Raw genomic sequence first — 18,131 nt, 5'->3', positions numbered from 1 at the left:
CTGCCCTGGATGGGGGGGGAGCTGTGGCACAGCGGTTAGTGCGCTGCACTACGAACCTTGCAACACAAGTTCGATTCCCCCTCACAGCCAACACCGGTGACAATTAACTGAATAGGTATTGGGCCTCCGTTAAGTCGACTCAGCCTGAAATGAGTACCTGGAGCAGTAAGTATTGCTACTGGGGAGACAAAGGCAGTTGCGTGTAGTGCTGGTGATCCACCTGCCTTTATAGGTGCTCGCTAACAGCAGTTACCCCCAGTCTATTTAAAGCTATAATAGGGATATTTGTCTTGCCTGGATGAGTGAGTGCAGAGAGCCGTCAATTCAATATATTTTTTTTATTTTTTTGCTTACACACGTGACGCCTTTCTGGCTCAAATCTGCCAATCAAGGAGCCATCACATTAAAACTCAATGTAAAAATAGAATATTATGTACAATGAGATCTGTAGGGAGCGATGGCACCACACAAGAGGAGTGGTGCTGCCCAACACAGACCCCTCCCTGGGCTGCACTTGCATCCTCATGAAGAAATATTTTCACAGAGCGTTGCGTGCCCCGTATTCATTATTTGACGCATTACAGCCACAGCAATGTTTTATATTTAGAGCTGGAACCTATCCGCATAATTGTATAGCACGGCTTTACTACAAACGGCTTTCACGGTTGACATTTGGTAATGAGTGATGATGACTTGAATCGGCAATGATAGCGATGATAAAATTGTGATTTTGTGACCACGACTCCCTTCACCCTGCGTACACCCCCCACAGCAACTGCATTGGGCAGCACTTTGCCATGAACGAGCTGCGCGTGATGCTCGCCCTGATTCTCTCGCGGTTCCGCGTGCTGCCCGGCCCCGTGGAGGCGCAGCCCGTGCCGCGCATCGTCAACCGCTCCACCACGGGCTTCCAGCTGCAGCTCGAGAGAATCCCGCCACTCGCCGAGTAGCAGCGGCGCGCTCCGTCCCCATCTCACATCACACCGAGCGCAGAGCCCCTCCCTGCTTCTCACTCTCACATTCACTCTCTGTGGAACTCTCTTCCCATCTCACACACTCTCTGTGAAACTCTCTGTCGCGTGAGACTGATGATGGTGAGATGTCTTTTTTTCGATAGTTCAAACAAGTGCCCCGTGCTCGTGCAACACTCTAGGTTCTCGTGACTGATGATGGTATTAGATAACTCGTGTTGTGTAGTATGAGATGGCGACAGCTTTGGAAAGCCTTTATCCAGTAATTAGTAATGTGTTCTGTTTTCATAGTCATGCATGAAGAAAATCATTAAAAATAAACCATGCTCTCAAACTGTAATCGTGCTTTATTATGCCAAATATCGGGTTTCATAACAAAATACATTTTAAAAACAAACAACAAAATACAATGTTACATTTGAAAATACACTAGGACAAAGCACCTTGAAAGCGTGTGATAACAGCAGGTGTCAAACACTGCATGTGCATGTGTGTTATCCTGTATCCTGCCTGTCTGGACTACAGCAGCACATCACCATTGTGTACGATAATAGTCACTATTGTGGCTAAAGTCATGCTTTTGCATCGTATGCTACGGGAGTATGTTTTTGTTACACCTGCTTGCGAGTCCAGACCTCTCGAGAGAAAGAGTTGCTCGCAAACCCAGGTTATCAAAACTCAGCTGTGAACAAACGAGGCCAAACATCTGAGAAGTGTTTGAGTGGCTCAGGCGGCTAAATGGAACTTTGTCGAGTGATCCAGACTCTGGACTTGTGAGACTGGATTCCAAGAAGTCGCTCGCGATAAAACCATGAGCCGGCAAGGAGCTCAGCGTTGTCAGCAAACAATAAGTATTGAGATTGATTTTGGGCTTAATTCATTCTTGTGCAGCTACTAGAGCTAGTTTCATACTATAACCCAAACTTGTCTCACTATCTCTCTTCCTCTGCAAAGTCAAACTCCAGAAATTCAGATTGCAAGCCAAGGCATGGGTACAAATAAATGGTCGAGCCATAAGGAATGCACTTTGCATGTTTAATGTTCATGTGGAAGACATCGGATAAATCATAGAAACAGACTGTTGTGATGTATTTACACAATTCAGCTTTACAAAAAATGCATAACCATTTTTGTTTCATGTAGCAGTGCGAGCAAATTATTTATTCAATTAGATAATTATCACACCAAGGTGAAAGGTCCACACAACAATAGAGATTAAAATGACGGTTTTACAAGTTTATGGGGTGAGAATAAAACCTGGAACATTATTGAATGAATAAGGCAGCTCTTTTAAAGGTGCTCGTAAGAAATTCACTTAGAATGAGATGAACAGCAACCTGACCTTCTGAAGCACAGCTTCAAGGAAACGTTACTTTCAAGCATCGTCCCCGTGTGCATAGGGTTTACGTTCACACTCAATAGAATGTCGCCAAACTCTGCTTGAACGATGAGGTTTCAACTGTTGTGAACAGTTCACGACGCCCCTCTAAGAGCTTTACTCATTTCAGGTGAAAATACGACATTCCATTTCTGAAAGCTCTTCACACCCTGCCTACATGATCTGTTGACAGAATACAAGAGACAATCTTTATGCCCTCTTACTGAAGACAAAACTTGTTGGCAACATTAAGATGTGTCAAAGATGTAACATTTTTGTATTCCGTGGCTCACAGCAGTGGTCAAGACTCTTCACTGAGACAATGTGGCACCACAGTGGTGACATGTTAACTACCTTCCCTGGTATACACGTGTCGTGGGTTCGATCCCGACACTGACGCCTGTATTTGGAGTTTGCATGTTCTCCCAGTAGTCGTGTGGATTTATCTCCGGGTCCTCTGGTTTTCCCCTCCATATTTAAAAACAAGTTTAGAATATAAATTTCTACGTGCTAAGCCACTTCGGCTTTCGTTTGTGGCCAGATCGCTTCTGAAAAAATAGTTAAGTGAGCTTTACGTGGTAAAATAAAAGTTTACTTAGTATTTATTTACGCCTGTTTACCCAGGAAAGTTTCACCGAGTCTCAATAATTTTTCAGGAGTGTCCTACCAAGTTTTGCAATCCCCATTGAATAATCTTAATATAATCTTTCAGAATTGGGATGTTTGGCCAATACCAGTTTATTTCAGCGACAGGAGGAAACAGAGGTGGGACAAAGTCATTGTTATGCAAGTCCAAGTCGAGTCGCAAGTCATCAAATTCATGACTCGAGTCTGACTCGAGTCCAAGTCACATGACTCGAGTCCACATCTCATAGGTGGGACAAAGTCATTGTTATGCAAGTCCAAGTCGAGTCGCAAGTCATCAAATTCATGACTCGAGTCTGACTCGAGTCCAAGTCACATGACTCGAGTCCACACCTCTGGGAGGAAACCTAAGAACTCAGAGAGAAAAAAATCAGAACAGTCGGAGAGAGAACAGACAAACTCCACGCAGAAAGGCACCCAAGTCGAGAATCAAACCCAAGCACTGTGCCACCCCTGCTGCAGTTCGCCGTTCAGTTCCTCCAGTGCCCTGTCGATTTCCGAGAGCAAAGTGACTGCTGTATCGTGGATGTGAGAGATCACATCACTCACAAGCTGTTTATCTGCAAGTGTCGGCACACATTAAATACAAAATTTTCAAATACAAAATAGTATTCACACTTAAATATGACTACGTATTTTCTAAATTATCATCACCAGCCATAATCGGTCCACTGTTGTATGCAGGCATCTCCATATCCTTCAATAATAGTGCTTAAATCTGTACAGGCTCTCAATTGGTTAAATGAACGGAGCGGACATGAACTGACCCAAGATCTGTTACCGAGTGCTATCGTCCTGCCCAGCACGAGGAGGCTTTGCTGTGTGTGTCTGTGTACTCCATTTATTCCACAAAACACAACTAAAAAAATATATACTTTTGTATTTGGGGGGGGGGGGGGGGGGGGCACTTTATTTATTTTTATTTTCTTTTTTACCTACGTGACTTCACCGAAAAAAAACAAAGAGTATGGACCCTTGCAGTCACAAAAACTTCAAATATAGAATTATATAATCTTCTTTCGTATAGAATAATAATTTATATAATAAGAAGCCAACATTAAAGATATTCTGATAGCCTCTAAAAGAAATGTCTGCAGGATAGGAGAAAATGTTAAAACACACATTGCCCAGCTCAATATTTAAAAATGTACAATTGACTTTGGAAAAACGGGGAGGGAATCGCACACGCGATTAACCCTGCACACTCGGCTAGGAGTTTATTTGAGGGGTGCAGGGAGAAACTAAATTTTGCAAAACCATCATTGACGTCTCTTTGACTTTTTGCAATTATTCGTTCCATAACCACTCCCCCCCTCGTTCCAATGGAACAAAAAAATACTTATCTGCACAAGGATCCTCAATTAGTCGTAAGTTGTATGCTTCACTTTACCAGCATCGTGTGAGGACCCATCTCCCGGGGACGGCGCCTTCTGTTGGGGACCCGTCCCATGAGCACCTGCACAGCACATGGGTCACACACACACGAACAGATTAGCACCAACATCCAGTAACATGCTGATTTACACCCTCCCACTTTACGGAATTTTGTTATAACGTACTCAAGTTATTGATACCCAATTCTATTGAACGTCCTGTGTACTCCCCCATAACATATTCGACATATTAAAACTTAAGCATGAAGCCCCAAGTTTTTTTTTACGTTTAATGGTGCCAGATGGAGCCCAAGTATTACAGTGAGGGAAAAAAGTATTTTATCTCCTGCTGATTTTGAACGTTTGCCCACTGACAAATAAATTATCAATCTATAATTTTAATGGTAGGTTTATTTGAACAGTGAGAGACAGAAAAACAACAAACAAATCCAGAAAAACGCATGTCAAAAATGTTATGAATTGATTTGCATTTTAATGAGGGAAATAAGTATTTGACCCCTCTCCAAAACATGACTTAGTACTTGGTGGCAAAACCCTTGTTGGCAATCACAGAGTTCAGATGTTTCTTGTAGTTGGCCACCAGGTTTGCACACATCTCAGGAGGGATGTTGTCCCACTCCTCTCCAAGTCATTAAGGTTTCGAGGCTGACGTTTGGCAACTCGAACCTTCAGCTCCCTCCACAGATTTTCTATGGGATTAAGGTCTGGAGACTGGCTAGGCCACTCCAGGACCTTAATGTGCTTCTACTTAAGCCACTCCTTTGTTGCCTTGGCCGTGTGTTTTGGGTCATTGTCATGCTGGAATACCCATCCACGACCCATTTTCAATGCCCTGGCTGAGGGAAGGAGGTTCTCACCCCAGATTTGACGGTACATGGCCCCGTCCATCGTCCCTATATATTTTTGAGGGGGGGGGGGGGTCGACTATTTTCGGTAACCTTTAAGATCAACCATTTACCCTCCACTTTCTATAACTTTTGGACTTCTGCAAGCCTCTTGTAATTTTGTTGGTGGAGAAATGGACAAATGGCCCACTGGGCTTTCACAATACCTTAGTATCTGTGTATGTTTATGTAAGGTTTTTTACAGAAGTTTTGAAATATATTTTTCGCCCGGGCAACGCCGGGTACTTCCCGCTAGTTAAGAATAAAGTCCAATAACAAATCAACACATAACACGAGTGACTCCGTACACTCGGGTGATGAGACACAACCTTAATCGGAGACAATCTAGCTTCCAAGCTCCAGACAACTTGCAGACGATGGAGACGCCCAGATCCCAGGTGACGACACACCAAGCAGCCCCAAGCTTCCGCTCACGCTGCTATTTATGCTCGCCCGCTCTGGCCACACCCGGAGCCTCAATCCTCCTCACCGCACCTGGCCCTGCTGCTCATGTCCTTCTCTGTCATTGGATCCCGTCTCATGAATCTTCATTAACTCTTCCATTAGTAACACTTCCCCGCCATCGGCTCCCGTCTCATGAATACCTCACCCATTATTAACCACTATCCCGCTATCGCTCCGCACTGTCATTACACAGATGTAGTGGGTTCGAATTAGGTGCACACACACGCAGCTTGGAGGCAACACTATTTATTAACGGTAAGTAATATAACACTGTACATGAGGTGGTGACCACCTTCCTCAACTCACTAACACTCTGGAACACGACACAGACTGGACCAGGCAGGCAACGGCCTGCCTGGCCCAGGACGACGACTCGGGACTTGACGACCGATGATGTCTTCACTTTGGAGTACAGTACAACAGCCTCGCTCTGCGTTCACACCAAGCTTATATCTGCTTTGGCGTGGCTGGCTCCGTCCCGGCGTGGCTGGCTCCCTTCAGGCCACGCCTCCCTTCCCAGGACACGCCTCACTTCCCCCACCTCTGGGAAGGTCCGGATCCCTCCACCACGTGACCCCCCAGGCACCCCCTTGGGGCCCCCAGCCTTCGTACGGGCCGACACAGTAGTGACCGTTCTATGTCACTACATCACCCCCCCCCTGTATAAACACACAGCCGTCCCCGGCTGTAACACAACTGTGAAACATCGAAAAGGTGTGCCTCCGAACCAGCAACATCAATAAATGACCGGCGACCGATAAGAAATACAATCACGTAATATATACAGAATCGACGAGGGTAAAAGGAAACCGCATAGAAAACGGGGAATTAACAAAAAAATATACATGAAAACTGGCTAACCCACTTACGCTCCAGCACAGCCTCCCCGTGAGAACCACTCATGCACCGACATGTGAGTGTGGCCATTGGAACGACGGCGTAGGCAATGAGCAAGGAGTCTGAGAGGCATGTAGAGCAGCGAGTCTTCCACGAGTCCATGTGGCCGGGCCTGGGGAATCAGAAGCGGCCCAAAGGGCACGGCCCCTCCCCCCAGGAGTCAGAACAGGAGGAGCAGGAGTAGCTGACGCATGCTCCACTCCCCCCCCAGTCCATAGCCGGTCGGCATAACCGGCGACTCCAAGGTGCCAGGTAGATACTGCCTCCTGTGACGAGAACCAAACCCTCCTGAGGCATCACTCAACGAACACTCGCCTCCGCTCTTCGGACATGACAGTCACCCGTTAGCACCCCCCCGCCTTTCCGACGTGGCGTCACAACCAGTAGCACGCGTCGGCCATATCGGGGGGGGGGAATTTCCATGTTACCACCCCACCGCCGTTCCGACGCGGCATCACAACCAGTAGCACGCGTCGGCCATATCGGGGGGGGGGGGAATTTCCATGTTACCACCCCACCGCCTTTCCGACGCGGCGTCACAACCAGTAGCACGCGTCGGCCATATCGGGGGGATTTTAACCCAGTCTCTCTCCAAGACTCGCATCGCAGCATATAGCTGTACCGACCGAGCTGAGACGACCCAGTCTCTCTCCAAGACTCGCATCGCAGCATATAGCTGTACCGACCGAGCTGAGATGACCCAGTCTCTCTCCAAGACTCGCATCACAGCATATAGCTGTACCGACCGAGCTGAGACGACCCATCGTTCACTCACTGCACAACATGCACCCTAACAACTGAGGGATACAGTCCCAACGTAACAGGACAACTCCACCTGAACCTTACGAATCTCCTGCCCACTGTTTCAACGCACCTCGGAGTGTCTCACTCTCCGGGCCGTCAGGTCAAGCCATCAGACACAGCATGATGGGACCACACTCTCTGAGCCATGTGAGCGCACAGCCCACTAGGCTAGACAAGCCACGGAGTGTCTCGATCTCCGGGCTGTCAGGTCAAGCTGTCAGACACAGCATGATGGGACCACTCTCTGAGCCATGTGAGTGCACAGCCCACTAGGCTAGACAAACCACGGAGTGTCTCGATCTCCGGGCTGTGAGGTCAAGCCGTCAGACACAGCATGACGGGACCACACTCTCTGAGCCATGTGAGCGCACAGCCCACTAGGCTAGACAAGCCACGGAGTGTCTCGATCTCCGGGCTGTCAGGTCAAGCCGTCAGACACAGCATGACGGGACCACAATGTTCGTGTTAGACACGCAACTCTCACTGGGCCATCCTGGTCAGGATCTGCGCCCCAAGATAGGTGACAGCCAGCACCACAATTCCAAATCCCTGGCAGCATGTCACCATCGCAATTTAACACCATCACAACACATACAATTTGAATTATGATCCCCCACAGAACTGATCCAATGCCGTACAGGTACGCACAATTTGTGACGATCCTGAATATTCAATGGTCACAACAATACACTATACACAAACCCCACCCCCTACGCATTGTCCATTGGTATGCTAAATTCCTCTTCATATGCACATTCTTTTGTTAAGGCGCTCCTCCTCGCTACACCTATATAAGCTCCTAGCTTGATAATGTTCTCATTCTTCGCCTGAGGACGGCTGCTTGCGTTGTGGCCGAAACGTCGTGAGAATTGTTTTATTATGTTTTATTTTTATTATTTTATTACTTCCCTTCTACGTGACTTTACCGAAAGAACCAAGAAGATGACTCACATCCCGTATCCGTACACATCACCTCCGAGACTCGCATTGCAGCATGCAGCTGTACCAACCGAGTGGAGAGAGCAACGCAATTTGACAGCAATTAATGGAAACGCACCCCCGATCCATGTAGAACACAAGGGGCATTTCCGCACAAAAGACATCATCTGTGCAACAACGGACAGGAGCCAACCAGTGAGGTTGAAACACACCGAACCTGTCATTTCAAAAACCCCTTCAACATTAACCATGGGACTCAGGGCATTCGAATTTTGAGAGCAAAAAACTATACACAAACCCCAAGAATCGCTGAATTGATTAATAGAGTATATGCAGTATATGAAATTCGTACAGTCAATCATTTGGCGCAATGCTCCATCCAGTCCCCACATGGCAACACACACAATCAATACTCCAGACAATCCGTACATAGTAAATAATCACAAGCAAGTACCCAACAGTTCATACACTGTTAACAATTCCAAGCAAAGCTCCATACGGTCTGTACCTTGGCAACAATGACGATCAAAGTTTTTGACAGTTACACGTGAACAATCACGAGCGAAGCTCCATACAGTATACACAATAACAATCGCGATTTCGCAACAAAACGATGTAACAACACGAGTCATTAACACGGCAACCCACAGGATATCAACGGAGCTCGGGACACCCAACAACGAATTAATCATTAACTACACCCAGAAGATACCGATCTCGACGCCGTAATTAACAACAACACTTGTTACAAGCAGACACCCGCGTGGAAGCCGCGTCAATTTATCACGCACACAACCGGACAAACACGCTCCGCAAACCAGCGAGTTAAAAAAACACCCGCGATCGCAACCCGGCACATGCAAGATGGGTGAAGTTATTATTATTTTTCTTGGGGACGGGTGCTTGTCATGTCACGACTCGCCTGGCGACTGTGAATAGCGGAGGGCGGCAAGGTGGAGCACTGGGACGGCCCAAAGAATCTTTCATGGTGAACACGGCCTGCTCTTGCGAACTCATCCACCTCTCGCGCTCGAGCAGAAGACTGGAACTCCCCCTCTGCAGGCGTTGATGTCGGCGGGAGCGGTGTTTTGGCAGGAACCACGACCCGACCAGCCCTCGAGTTGGCGGGAGCGGCGTTTTGGCGGGAACCGCGCCCCGACCAGCCGCCGAAATGGCGGGCCCACCCCGTGGCCCGCATGCCCGGGCCTCCCCCGCCAGCCCCCGCAGCGACGATGGTGTCCTCTCCCCGCGGCTCCGTCGCTCCGTTCCCGATGGCGGCGAAGCAGCAGTGCGATGCCAGTCCCGCCGCTCCGCGTGCAGCGCCATCTCTCTCTGTCACCGGGGCTGTCCGAAGGATGGTCGTCACACCGTCCCCGTTGTACGAAGGCGTCCAGGTGAGTTTTATATTTGTTTTTCGTGTGCCCATTTTACTTCCCTAGGATAACACCTAGCAATATTTATTTTTCCACCTTCTGACGCCAAATGTAGTGGGTTCGAATTAGGTGCACACACACGCAGCTTGGAGGCAACACTATTTATTAACGGTAAGTAATATAACACTGTACATGAGGTGGTGACCACCTTCCTCAACTCACTAACACTCTGGAACACGACACAGACTGGACCAGGCAGGCAACGGCCTGCCTGGCCCAGGACGACGACTCGGGACTTGACGACCGATGATGTCTTCACTTTGGAGTACAGTACAACAGCCTCGCTCTGCGTTCACACCACGCTTATATCTGCTTTGGCGTGGCTGGCTCCGCCCCGGCGTGGCTGGCTCCCTTCAGGCCACGCCTCCCTTCCCAGGACACGCCTCACTTCCCCCACCTCTGGGAAGGTCCGGATCCCTCCACCACGTGACCCCCCAGGCACCCCCTCGGGGCCCCCAGCCTTCGTACGGGCCGACACAGTAGTGACCGTTCTATGCAGTGGCGGCTCCTGCAAAATCTCTCAGGGGGGGCAAATGTCTGGATGATTGATAAGGATAAGGTCCACCCATGCAATGGATAAATTAACAGCTTAAGCATGTAAAGGCAACTTCACTTCTTTAATATTAATGAAAAATAAAGTGACTCTTACAATACATCTTGTTTGTTTCTATACTCACTATTAAAACAAACCACTCAATTTTCTTTTATTAAAGATTCCACTAGGTGGCGAGAAATTATATTGTTGGATGAAACGTGCTTACGTATGACGACGTAAGCACGTATGATGACGTAAGCACGTTAGGGCGAGCCCTCCCGGAAGCCATAGAGAATGCATTGCAGCGCCCCCGTTCGAAAAAAAACATATTTGAATGTAAGTCTATGGGACCACTCGGGGCGATTCTCAGCTGGAGGGAAATCGCCCAAAAAGAGGCGGTACTCCACAGAACGTAGCATGACGCTGATTGGACTATATCCAGAGGCACAGTGACGGCTAGCGTGACTCTGTGGTTGAATGACATTGGTGGTGCGTCGCCCAATCGCCCTAATGAAGAAACCGCCCCTGGTTCTATGTCACTACACAGGTATCAAAGTTACACTACTGGTATTATAGAATGGTGCACTCAACACCACGCAACCACACAACACAACCACAACATAATCTACCATAGTATGATACACCACCACGCACTACATCACATTACCACACCACCTGCACACCACCTCCATACCATTAAAATGTCACTATACCACCACCTAATCCCCACACAACTATACCACCTAACTCTACACGACACCACTTCACCACAATAGCCATACCACGACCTCCACACAGCCACTCTACAACACCACAACCCAAGGACCCATATCGTAAAAGGATTGCGGCCATGGAACCCAACTTTGTAGTTCACCCTCATTGATTCAAGCAAGACTGACTCTGCTGCTGATGAGACACTGCAATGTTGAAACCGGTCCAAAGGTTTGCTTATCCGAAACAATACTTCTTATGTTTTGCTCTCAGAAGGAAGCTGTGCGACGGAGAGATTTTGTAATACATACTTTAATGTGTACGTAGAGAGACGGATATGTGAAGGAGAGATCGATTATTTATCTTGTTCTATAAAACAGTTGCATTTGCAAAGCGATGCAAAGTATGCAAAGTATGATCTGTGTTTTGATTTAGTGCGCTGATCTTAAAGGTGCATTGAAAAATGTTGATACTCCGACTGATGCTCCTACTGTTGTGGAGTGACTCATGCAGCCAGCTATGGCTGCAGAGTTTGGTAGTACAGTACATGTTGTATTCGTCGTTTATTGTGAAAATTCGGTCACAGTTCCTATGACCACTGTTTCATTGCTTTTATGGCTTTATTTTGGTGATTTTCGAAAAGTTTTTTGGTTTGGCCATGTTTGTTTGCTGTAATACAGAGTTAGACTGATGGCCTTAGTCTAAGTTGTCTTGTGGTTGTTGTTTGACATGCATCCCACTGGAATATTTGCACAGGGTTGGTGTACGGTGATTTTTTCTGCAATATTTTGCTGTCTTTACTTGGATTTTCTGTTTGCACATAGTCACTTTAAGATGTTTTCTTGTTCATGTTTTTGTTTTTTGTTTGTTGCGGTTGCACCCGATTCAAGAGCCGAATAGCTCACAGGGCTATACCTAATAAATTAACTTTGATATCAACAGTTTAGTTAATCGGCTGTTTAACAACAACGCACTCGGAACATCTTCTCTACTTATGCCCAGCCAGGGCTTAATTTATCGCTTGATAATTTCCAGAATACTGCCTAGGCTGTTTTATAGCAAGGATTATCGTAGTAAGGCACCATCACTAAAGTATAAGGTAGACATATCCATAATACTAATTATTTGTACCCTACGCTCCTATAAGCCAGGATGTGTCTGATTGTTTATTATCAGGTGTCGCGCGCAATTTGGATAAAGAGCATTTGATGTAACTGCCTTAAAGTTTTGGAACAACCTAGTTTTGACTCTTGTCATCTCCATTGTGTCTCTGTACAATTTTAAACTATTAAAATGACCAACGTTTAAGTGTGAACGTAAATTTACAACATAATTGAGATTGTTAAGTATTTTTTTTATCTGTAACCGCGGAATGCTTTGATGTTGTCTGCCGGTCAAGTTGCCCTTGAAAAACAACTTCATAGCTCAATGTGCTATAAATAACAGGTTTATGAAAAACAACCCTGTAGATGACACATGAAGGCGAGATAGGTGCGGCCTCATCTGCTCACATAAGTCTGGTATTTGTGATAATGATTTATGAGAACCTGCCCAGGGGGTGTGTTTATTTGATGTTCACTCACGGCTCAGCGATTGGGTGTTGCTGTCGTGCCAGGGCATAGCGCTGCTGTGAGCAGACAGAGAGCAGCGTGCAAGTCTGTGTGTGCTGGCTCGGAGTGAGTCTGTGTGTGCTGCCTCGGGGTGAGTCTGTGTGTGCTGCTTGAGGGTGAGTCTGTGTGTGCTGCCTCGGGGTGAGGGTGAGTCTGTGTGTGCTGCCTCAGGGTGAGGGTGAGTCTGAGTGTGCTGCCTCAGGGTGAGGGTGAGTCTGTGTGTGCTGCCTCAGAGTGAGGGTGAGTCTGTGTGTGGTGCCTCAGGGTGAGGGTGAGTGTGTGTGTGCTGCCTCGGAGTGAGTCTGTGTGTGCTGCCTTAGGGTGAGTCTGTGTGTGGTGTCTCGGGGTGAGGGTGAGTCTGTGTGTGGTGCCTCAGGGTGAGGGTGTGTGTTTGCTGCCTCGGAGTGAGTCTGTGTGTGGTGCCTGAGGGTGAGTCTGTGTGTGCTGCCTGAGCTGAGGGTGAGTCTGTGTGTGCTGCCTCGTGGTGAGTCTGTGAGTGTGCTGGCTCAGGGTGAGGGTGGTGAGTGTGCTGGCTCAGGGTGAGGGTGGTGAGTGCACCGGCTCGGAGTGAGGAGGATGTGGGAGCTGCTGGGCTCCCTGCTGCTGCTGCTGTGCGCCGCGTGCTGCGCCCTGTGGGTGCTGCAGCGGCACGCGTGCCCCGCACTCGACGCCTTCCCGGGACCGCCCGCGCACTGGCTCTACGGGCACGCGCACCTGGTGAGTGGTGAGCGTGTGGTGAGGACACTGGCTCTACGGGCACGCGCACCTGGTGAGTGGTGAGTGTGTGGTGAGGACACTGGCTTTACGCGCCCCAGGTGAGTGCGTACTTTATATGCAGTGTGTGTGTGTACTGTGCATGTAGTGTGTATGTACCGTGTATGTTGTGTCTATGTACTCTGTACTGTGTATGTACCCTGTATGTAGTGTGTGTGTACTGTGTATGTACCCTGTATGCAGAGGCGTAGCTAGGATATTTTGCGCCCGGGGACGAACTATAAAATTGGCGTCCCCCCCCCCCCGTTTAATCACATTTTCCTATTACATCGAATAAGGAATAACAATTTAAATTGTAATGAAACATTGTATTTAAAGAAGCAAATTTATAGAAATTATATTACATGGCTCACTCAATCACTGTCGTAGACTGGTTGACAGTCTACAAAAGATGAATTTTTCTTGATTTCACTGTCGCAAACTGGTCAATCACATAATCAAAATCTGTTTTTTTGCAATGTTTCTCTTTCAACGCTAAGAAGAGCAAGATCGCTGAGACGATCTTGTCCAATTGAAGCACGCAAATACGACAATAAGTTTAAATTTGCTGAACGACCGCTCACAGCTTGCAATTGAAACTGCTATTGTTAATAACATTTGCAGTAAAATTCGCAATTTCGGAAATATGTCGTCTCCATAAAACACAATAAAACCAAGAAAATCCCAAGGAGTTTCTGGTAGAACTTCATTCCGGTTACTGAGCAACATTTTGCAATCTCCAATTTCTGTGAAAAGTTCGTGGCCATTGATGTCGGTGTCATAGAAATTTCCAAAATATGTGCAATTTCCACGAATTGCATCGACATCTGTGTCGGATAGAAGAGTTTTGACGTCCAGCAGAAATCCAAATTTTGTGTTCAGGTCTTTTAGTCGTAAAAACCGTGTTGACATCTCCTGTTGAAGTCGATAAAATACACTCTTCATAACGCGCACAATGTCTTCTTCTGTTGAAAGTCCTGCATCTCTTGCCAGTTCTCCTGGCATCTTCCGACGTCGCCTAATTCTTCTGTCCACATCGATCCCCCAGGCTGTGCATCTTGTTTTGGCGTTTTCTACAGCAACTTGGCTCAAATCATCACGATGCTTGACAAATTCATGCTTCAAAGATTCAAGATCAGTTGCTGTTTCCTTGAAATTTATAGTAGGATCCTGTAAGCGCTTCTGAACACAATCAATTTTTCCAAGAATGACATTCCAGAAATGTAATAAAACTATGAAGTTAAAATTAATACGCATGGCTGTAACTGTTCTGCATCACTTCTGGTTTCAGGCGTCATAGTTACGTCCTCCGATAATTTGTCTAGCAGCCCTATTAGTTCATCCAGTGCTTCATAGATAGCTTTAACAGCTTCTGATCGTGCACTCCAGCGTGTTTTAAGCCGTCGTAGTTTCCGCCACAAAAAAACAGGCCCGTGACTAAGGCTGAAAGACTGCGCCTGTCTGTTGTTTGGGACGTTCTTTCATGTAAGTTTTTAATAGGCGCGCGTACCAAAATGTAATTACATGACATGTAGGCTGTGTGTGGCGGGATATATAAACTTTTAGGTTGAGGTGTAGATTTGTGCAGTAGTTTCAGGCTGCCTCGCCCGCCGCAATAAGTTATAATGTAACGTTGTAAGCCTCATTTTGGCGCCCCTTTACCTTGGCGCTCGGGGACATATGTACCCCCCTGCCCCCCCTAGCTACGCCTCTGCCTGTATGTAGTGTGTATGTAGTGTGTATGTAGTGTGTGTGTACTGTGTATGTAGTGTGTGTGTACCCTGTATCTACTGTGTATGTACTATGTACTGTGTATGTAGTGTGTATGTACTATGTACTGTGTATGTACCGTGCATGTACCGTGTATGTAGTGTGTGTGTACTATGTAGTGTGTATGTACCGTGCATGTAGTGTGTATGTAGTGTGTGTACTGTGTATGTAGTGTGTATGTACTGTGTGTACTGTATGTACCGTGTGTGTAGTGTATGTGTAATAAACGACTGGACCACGATGTCTGGCTCAGTGTCCTTTATTCGGTTCGTGCTGTACACCCACACGGCTGTCTTTACTCTGTAGCTTCTCCACGGTGCTGACTCCAATGTCGGCCCGATCCACAACAGCAGCTCCGCTGCTGTTTCTCTCACACAGCCCCCCTTGGCTGTACTCGCTGCAACTCCTCTCCCTCCGCAGCTCTGACAGCCTCTTGCTGTCTCTCTCTCTCTCCGCAGCTCCTCCTGGCAGCCACACCGCTGCCTCTAACATGCAGCCCTCTCTCTCTCTCTCTCCGCAGCTCCTCCTGGCAGCCACACCGCTGCCTCTAACACGCAGCCCTTCTGGCTGTCTCCTCTGCAGCTGCACACCACTCCGCAGCTTCCTCTTATCTTCGGGGTTGGCTCCCGATGGCCGTCGGCGCCCCCCCTCTCCACACTCGCCCGCGTGGCCTCACTCTTTTCCGCTCACACCGACTGCCTTCCCCTTCCGGTTTACCCGCTTAAGGACCCGAACCTTCCCCCCACGTCACATGACTCCACCCCCCGTGACGTCACATCCGGAAGGTCGCTTACGCCCGCATTACATATGTGCCGTGTATGTAGTGTGTGTACTGTGTATGAAGTGTGTATGTACTGTGTATGTGTAGTGACATAGGACGTCACTACTGTGTCGGCCTGTACGAGGGCTGGGGGCCCCAAGGGGGTGCCTGGGGGGTCACGTGGTGGAGGGACCCAGACCTTCCCGTGAGGTGGGGGAAGGGAGGCGTGGCCTGGGCAGAGCCGGCCGCGCCTGGGCAGAGCCGGCCACGCCGGAGCGGATATAAGCGGGGTGTGAACGCAGAGCGGGGCTGTTGAACTCCGAAGTGAAGACGATATCATCGGTCCTCAAGTCCCGGGTCGTTGTCCTGAACCAGGCAGCCCGTCACCTGCCTGGTCCACTCTGTGTCGTGTTCCAGAGTGTTAGTGAGTTGAGGAAGGTGGTCACCACCTCATGTACAGTGTTATATTACTTACCGTTTAAGAAATAGTGTTGCCTCCAAGCTGTGTGTGTGTGCACCTAATTCGAACCCACTACATATGCACTGTTTATGTGTACTGTGTATGTAGTGTGTGTGTACTGTGTAGTGTGTGTACTGTATATGTAGTGTGTGTGTACTGTGTAAGCACTGTGTATGTGTAGTGAGTCCAACTGAGTCGCGCAACGTAACGTAACCTACACTCGGGTGTTGAACGCCCATCTAATCACGCTACGGCAGAACTAGACACAGTCCCGCATCCCGGTCCAGACCATGAGCTGGGTCCTGGACCGCATGGCTAGAGGCTTCTTCAACCCAACATGGATCTTCACTCACCAACAGTAAAGAACCCCGAGCCCCACACGGGGCCCCGTTATATCGGCCCGGGCTGGGGCTGGCTCCGCCTCTCGCCCCGCCCACCTTCTTGATCTCCCTGGCCCTTTCCCGAAGGCTCCCGAGAGCTCTTGTATACTACGTGACCACCCAGCAGCCCCCGTCCACCGGTGGCCCCCCTCCAATATCATCTGGTCATGTGTCGGCAGGTCAACCAGCATGCCTCTATGCTAACCAGCGCTTACCCAAGCTCCGCTAAGGCTGGTACTACGCCCAGTAACCGGGCTGCACATAATGACAACATATTATCCGCCGTGACCTCGCAGGCCAGGCACCACACAGTGACATTCACAGTCACTATATCACCACCGTAGCATCCAGCCATCCCGGCTGCCAACTCCCCCGCAAGCAAGCAACCTATGTACATATATAAAAACAATAAGCAAGTGTGCTCCAACAATAACATAACAGCGCAATAAATTACCCAAAATCAACTGTACAAATTTACACAAATAAAAAGGGGAGAGCAAAAAAACCACAACAGCGAACAAATAACAACCCAACAAGCACGTTGCACAAGGTCCCCGCAGCCAACATCTCCCACCCACAACGTGTAACAACGCCCATGAGCTGGATGGCGAGCAGGATGAGCCAAATACTCGCCACGACGCATGCGAGCGTGACAACCCATGATGGCGTGGGAGTGTGCAATGTGCGGGGATCATGCGAATCGAGTTTTTGAGTGAGTCCGTGATGCCGGACCTCCAGGCAGGTTGGGGTCGTCCGCTCCAGAAGGGCCGAGGGGAACAAGAAATCGACCTGACGGAAGCCGGCTCCTCTCGAAGAGCAGTAGGCCAGGTCGTCGAATCCTTCATGTCCAGAGCACGCGAGGCCGACACGAGCGGCCGCGTGCGAGGCATCAATCACGTAGCGCCTGGGGGTGGAACAGAAACACTCTCCTGAGGACCAGCATCGGCAGACGCATGCCCCAGCTCGTCGGGCACACCCGACACTCGACTCCTGCGATATGGAGATGAAACAAACTCACACGGCGCAATAAATGGCTTAAGACGAAAGGGGTGCACAAACCAACTCCGCTTACCAAACCGAATCTGGACACATTGTGGGCGTATGACCCAAACCACATCAACCGGCCCTCTCCATGGTTACAGCAATTTGGGTGATGTGCCCACCATCGCGGCATTGGAGCGGGACCGGGCGCTTCCCGCCATTTCCCCACCCGCCACATTTGAACTTGGTGCCAACTTCTCAATGGACGCGACGGAATAACCGGGTGCCATCTTGCCCTCGAGCGCGACGCGGCAACTGGGTGCCATCTTGCCCTCGAATACGACGCAGCAACCAGCCGCCA

At 48.6% G+C, this 18,131-nt stretch overlaps 3 protein-coding genes across 16 annotated transcripts in view; 2 read left to right on the top strand and 1 right to left on the bottom strand.

Moving 5' to 3' along the window:
- The window catches only part of LOC144728970 (cytochrome P450 4B1-like), a 33,260-nt gene extending 31,933 nt beyond the window's left edge, over positions 1–1,327 (top strand). For both annotated transcript variants that reach the window (XM_078608773.1, XM_078608772.1), the window contains one exon: positions 773–1,327. In XM_078608773.1, coding sequence (XP_078464899.1) covers positions 773–950 — 178 coding nt within the window. In that variant the 3' untranslated portion in view covers positions 951–1,327. The remainder of the gene's footprint in view (positions 1–772) is intronic.
- The window catches only part of LOC144728976 (uncharacterized), a 76,977-nt gene that overhangs the window by 30,418 nt on the left and 28,428 nt on the right, over positions 1–18,131 (bottom strand). For 3 of the 12 annotated variants that reach the window (XR_013587598.1, XR_013587600.1, XR_013587599.1), the window contains exon 2: positions 4,385–17,693. Coding sequence is in view for 2 of the 12 variants with exons in the window: in XM_078608782.1 (XP_078464908.1) it covers positions 3,540–3,554; positions 4,385–4,450; positions 17,522–17,693 (253 nt within the window). In the remaining 10 variants the exon portion in view is untranslated. Of the gene's footprint in view, positions 1–1,300; positions 17,694–18,131 lie in introns of those variants that run through there. The other 9 variants (XR_013587594.1, XR_013587595.1, XR_013587596.1 and 6 more) reach the window with 7 other exon arrangements.
- The window catches only part of LOC144728969 (cytochrome P450 4B1-like), a 49,952-nt gene continuing 44,458 nt past the window's right edge, over positions 12,638–18,131 (top strand). The window contains exon 1 of one of the 2 annotated variants that reach the window (XM_078608770.1): positions 12,638–13,383. In XM_078608770.1, coding sequence (XP_078464896.1) covers positions 13,243–13,383 — 141 coding nt within the window. In that variant the 5' untranslated portion in view covers positions 12,638–13,242. The other variant, XM_078608771.1, reaches the window with a different exon arrangement.

The sequence above is a fragment of the Lampetra planeri genome, chromosome 30, assembly GCF_965212315.1.
Source record: "Lampetra planeri chromosome 30, kcLamPlan1.2.h2, whole genome shotgun sequence".
NCBI classification, from domain to species: Eukaryota; Metazoa; Chordata; class Hyperoartia; order Petromyzontiformes; family Petromyzontidae; genus Lampetra; species Lampetra planeri.
The sequence above is the reverse complement of the archived record's forward strand: the minus strand, read 5'-3'. Positions and strand labels throughout refer to the sequence as shown.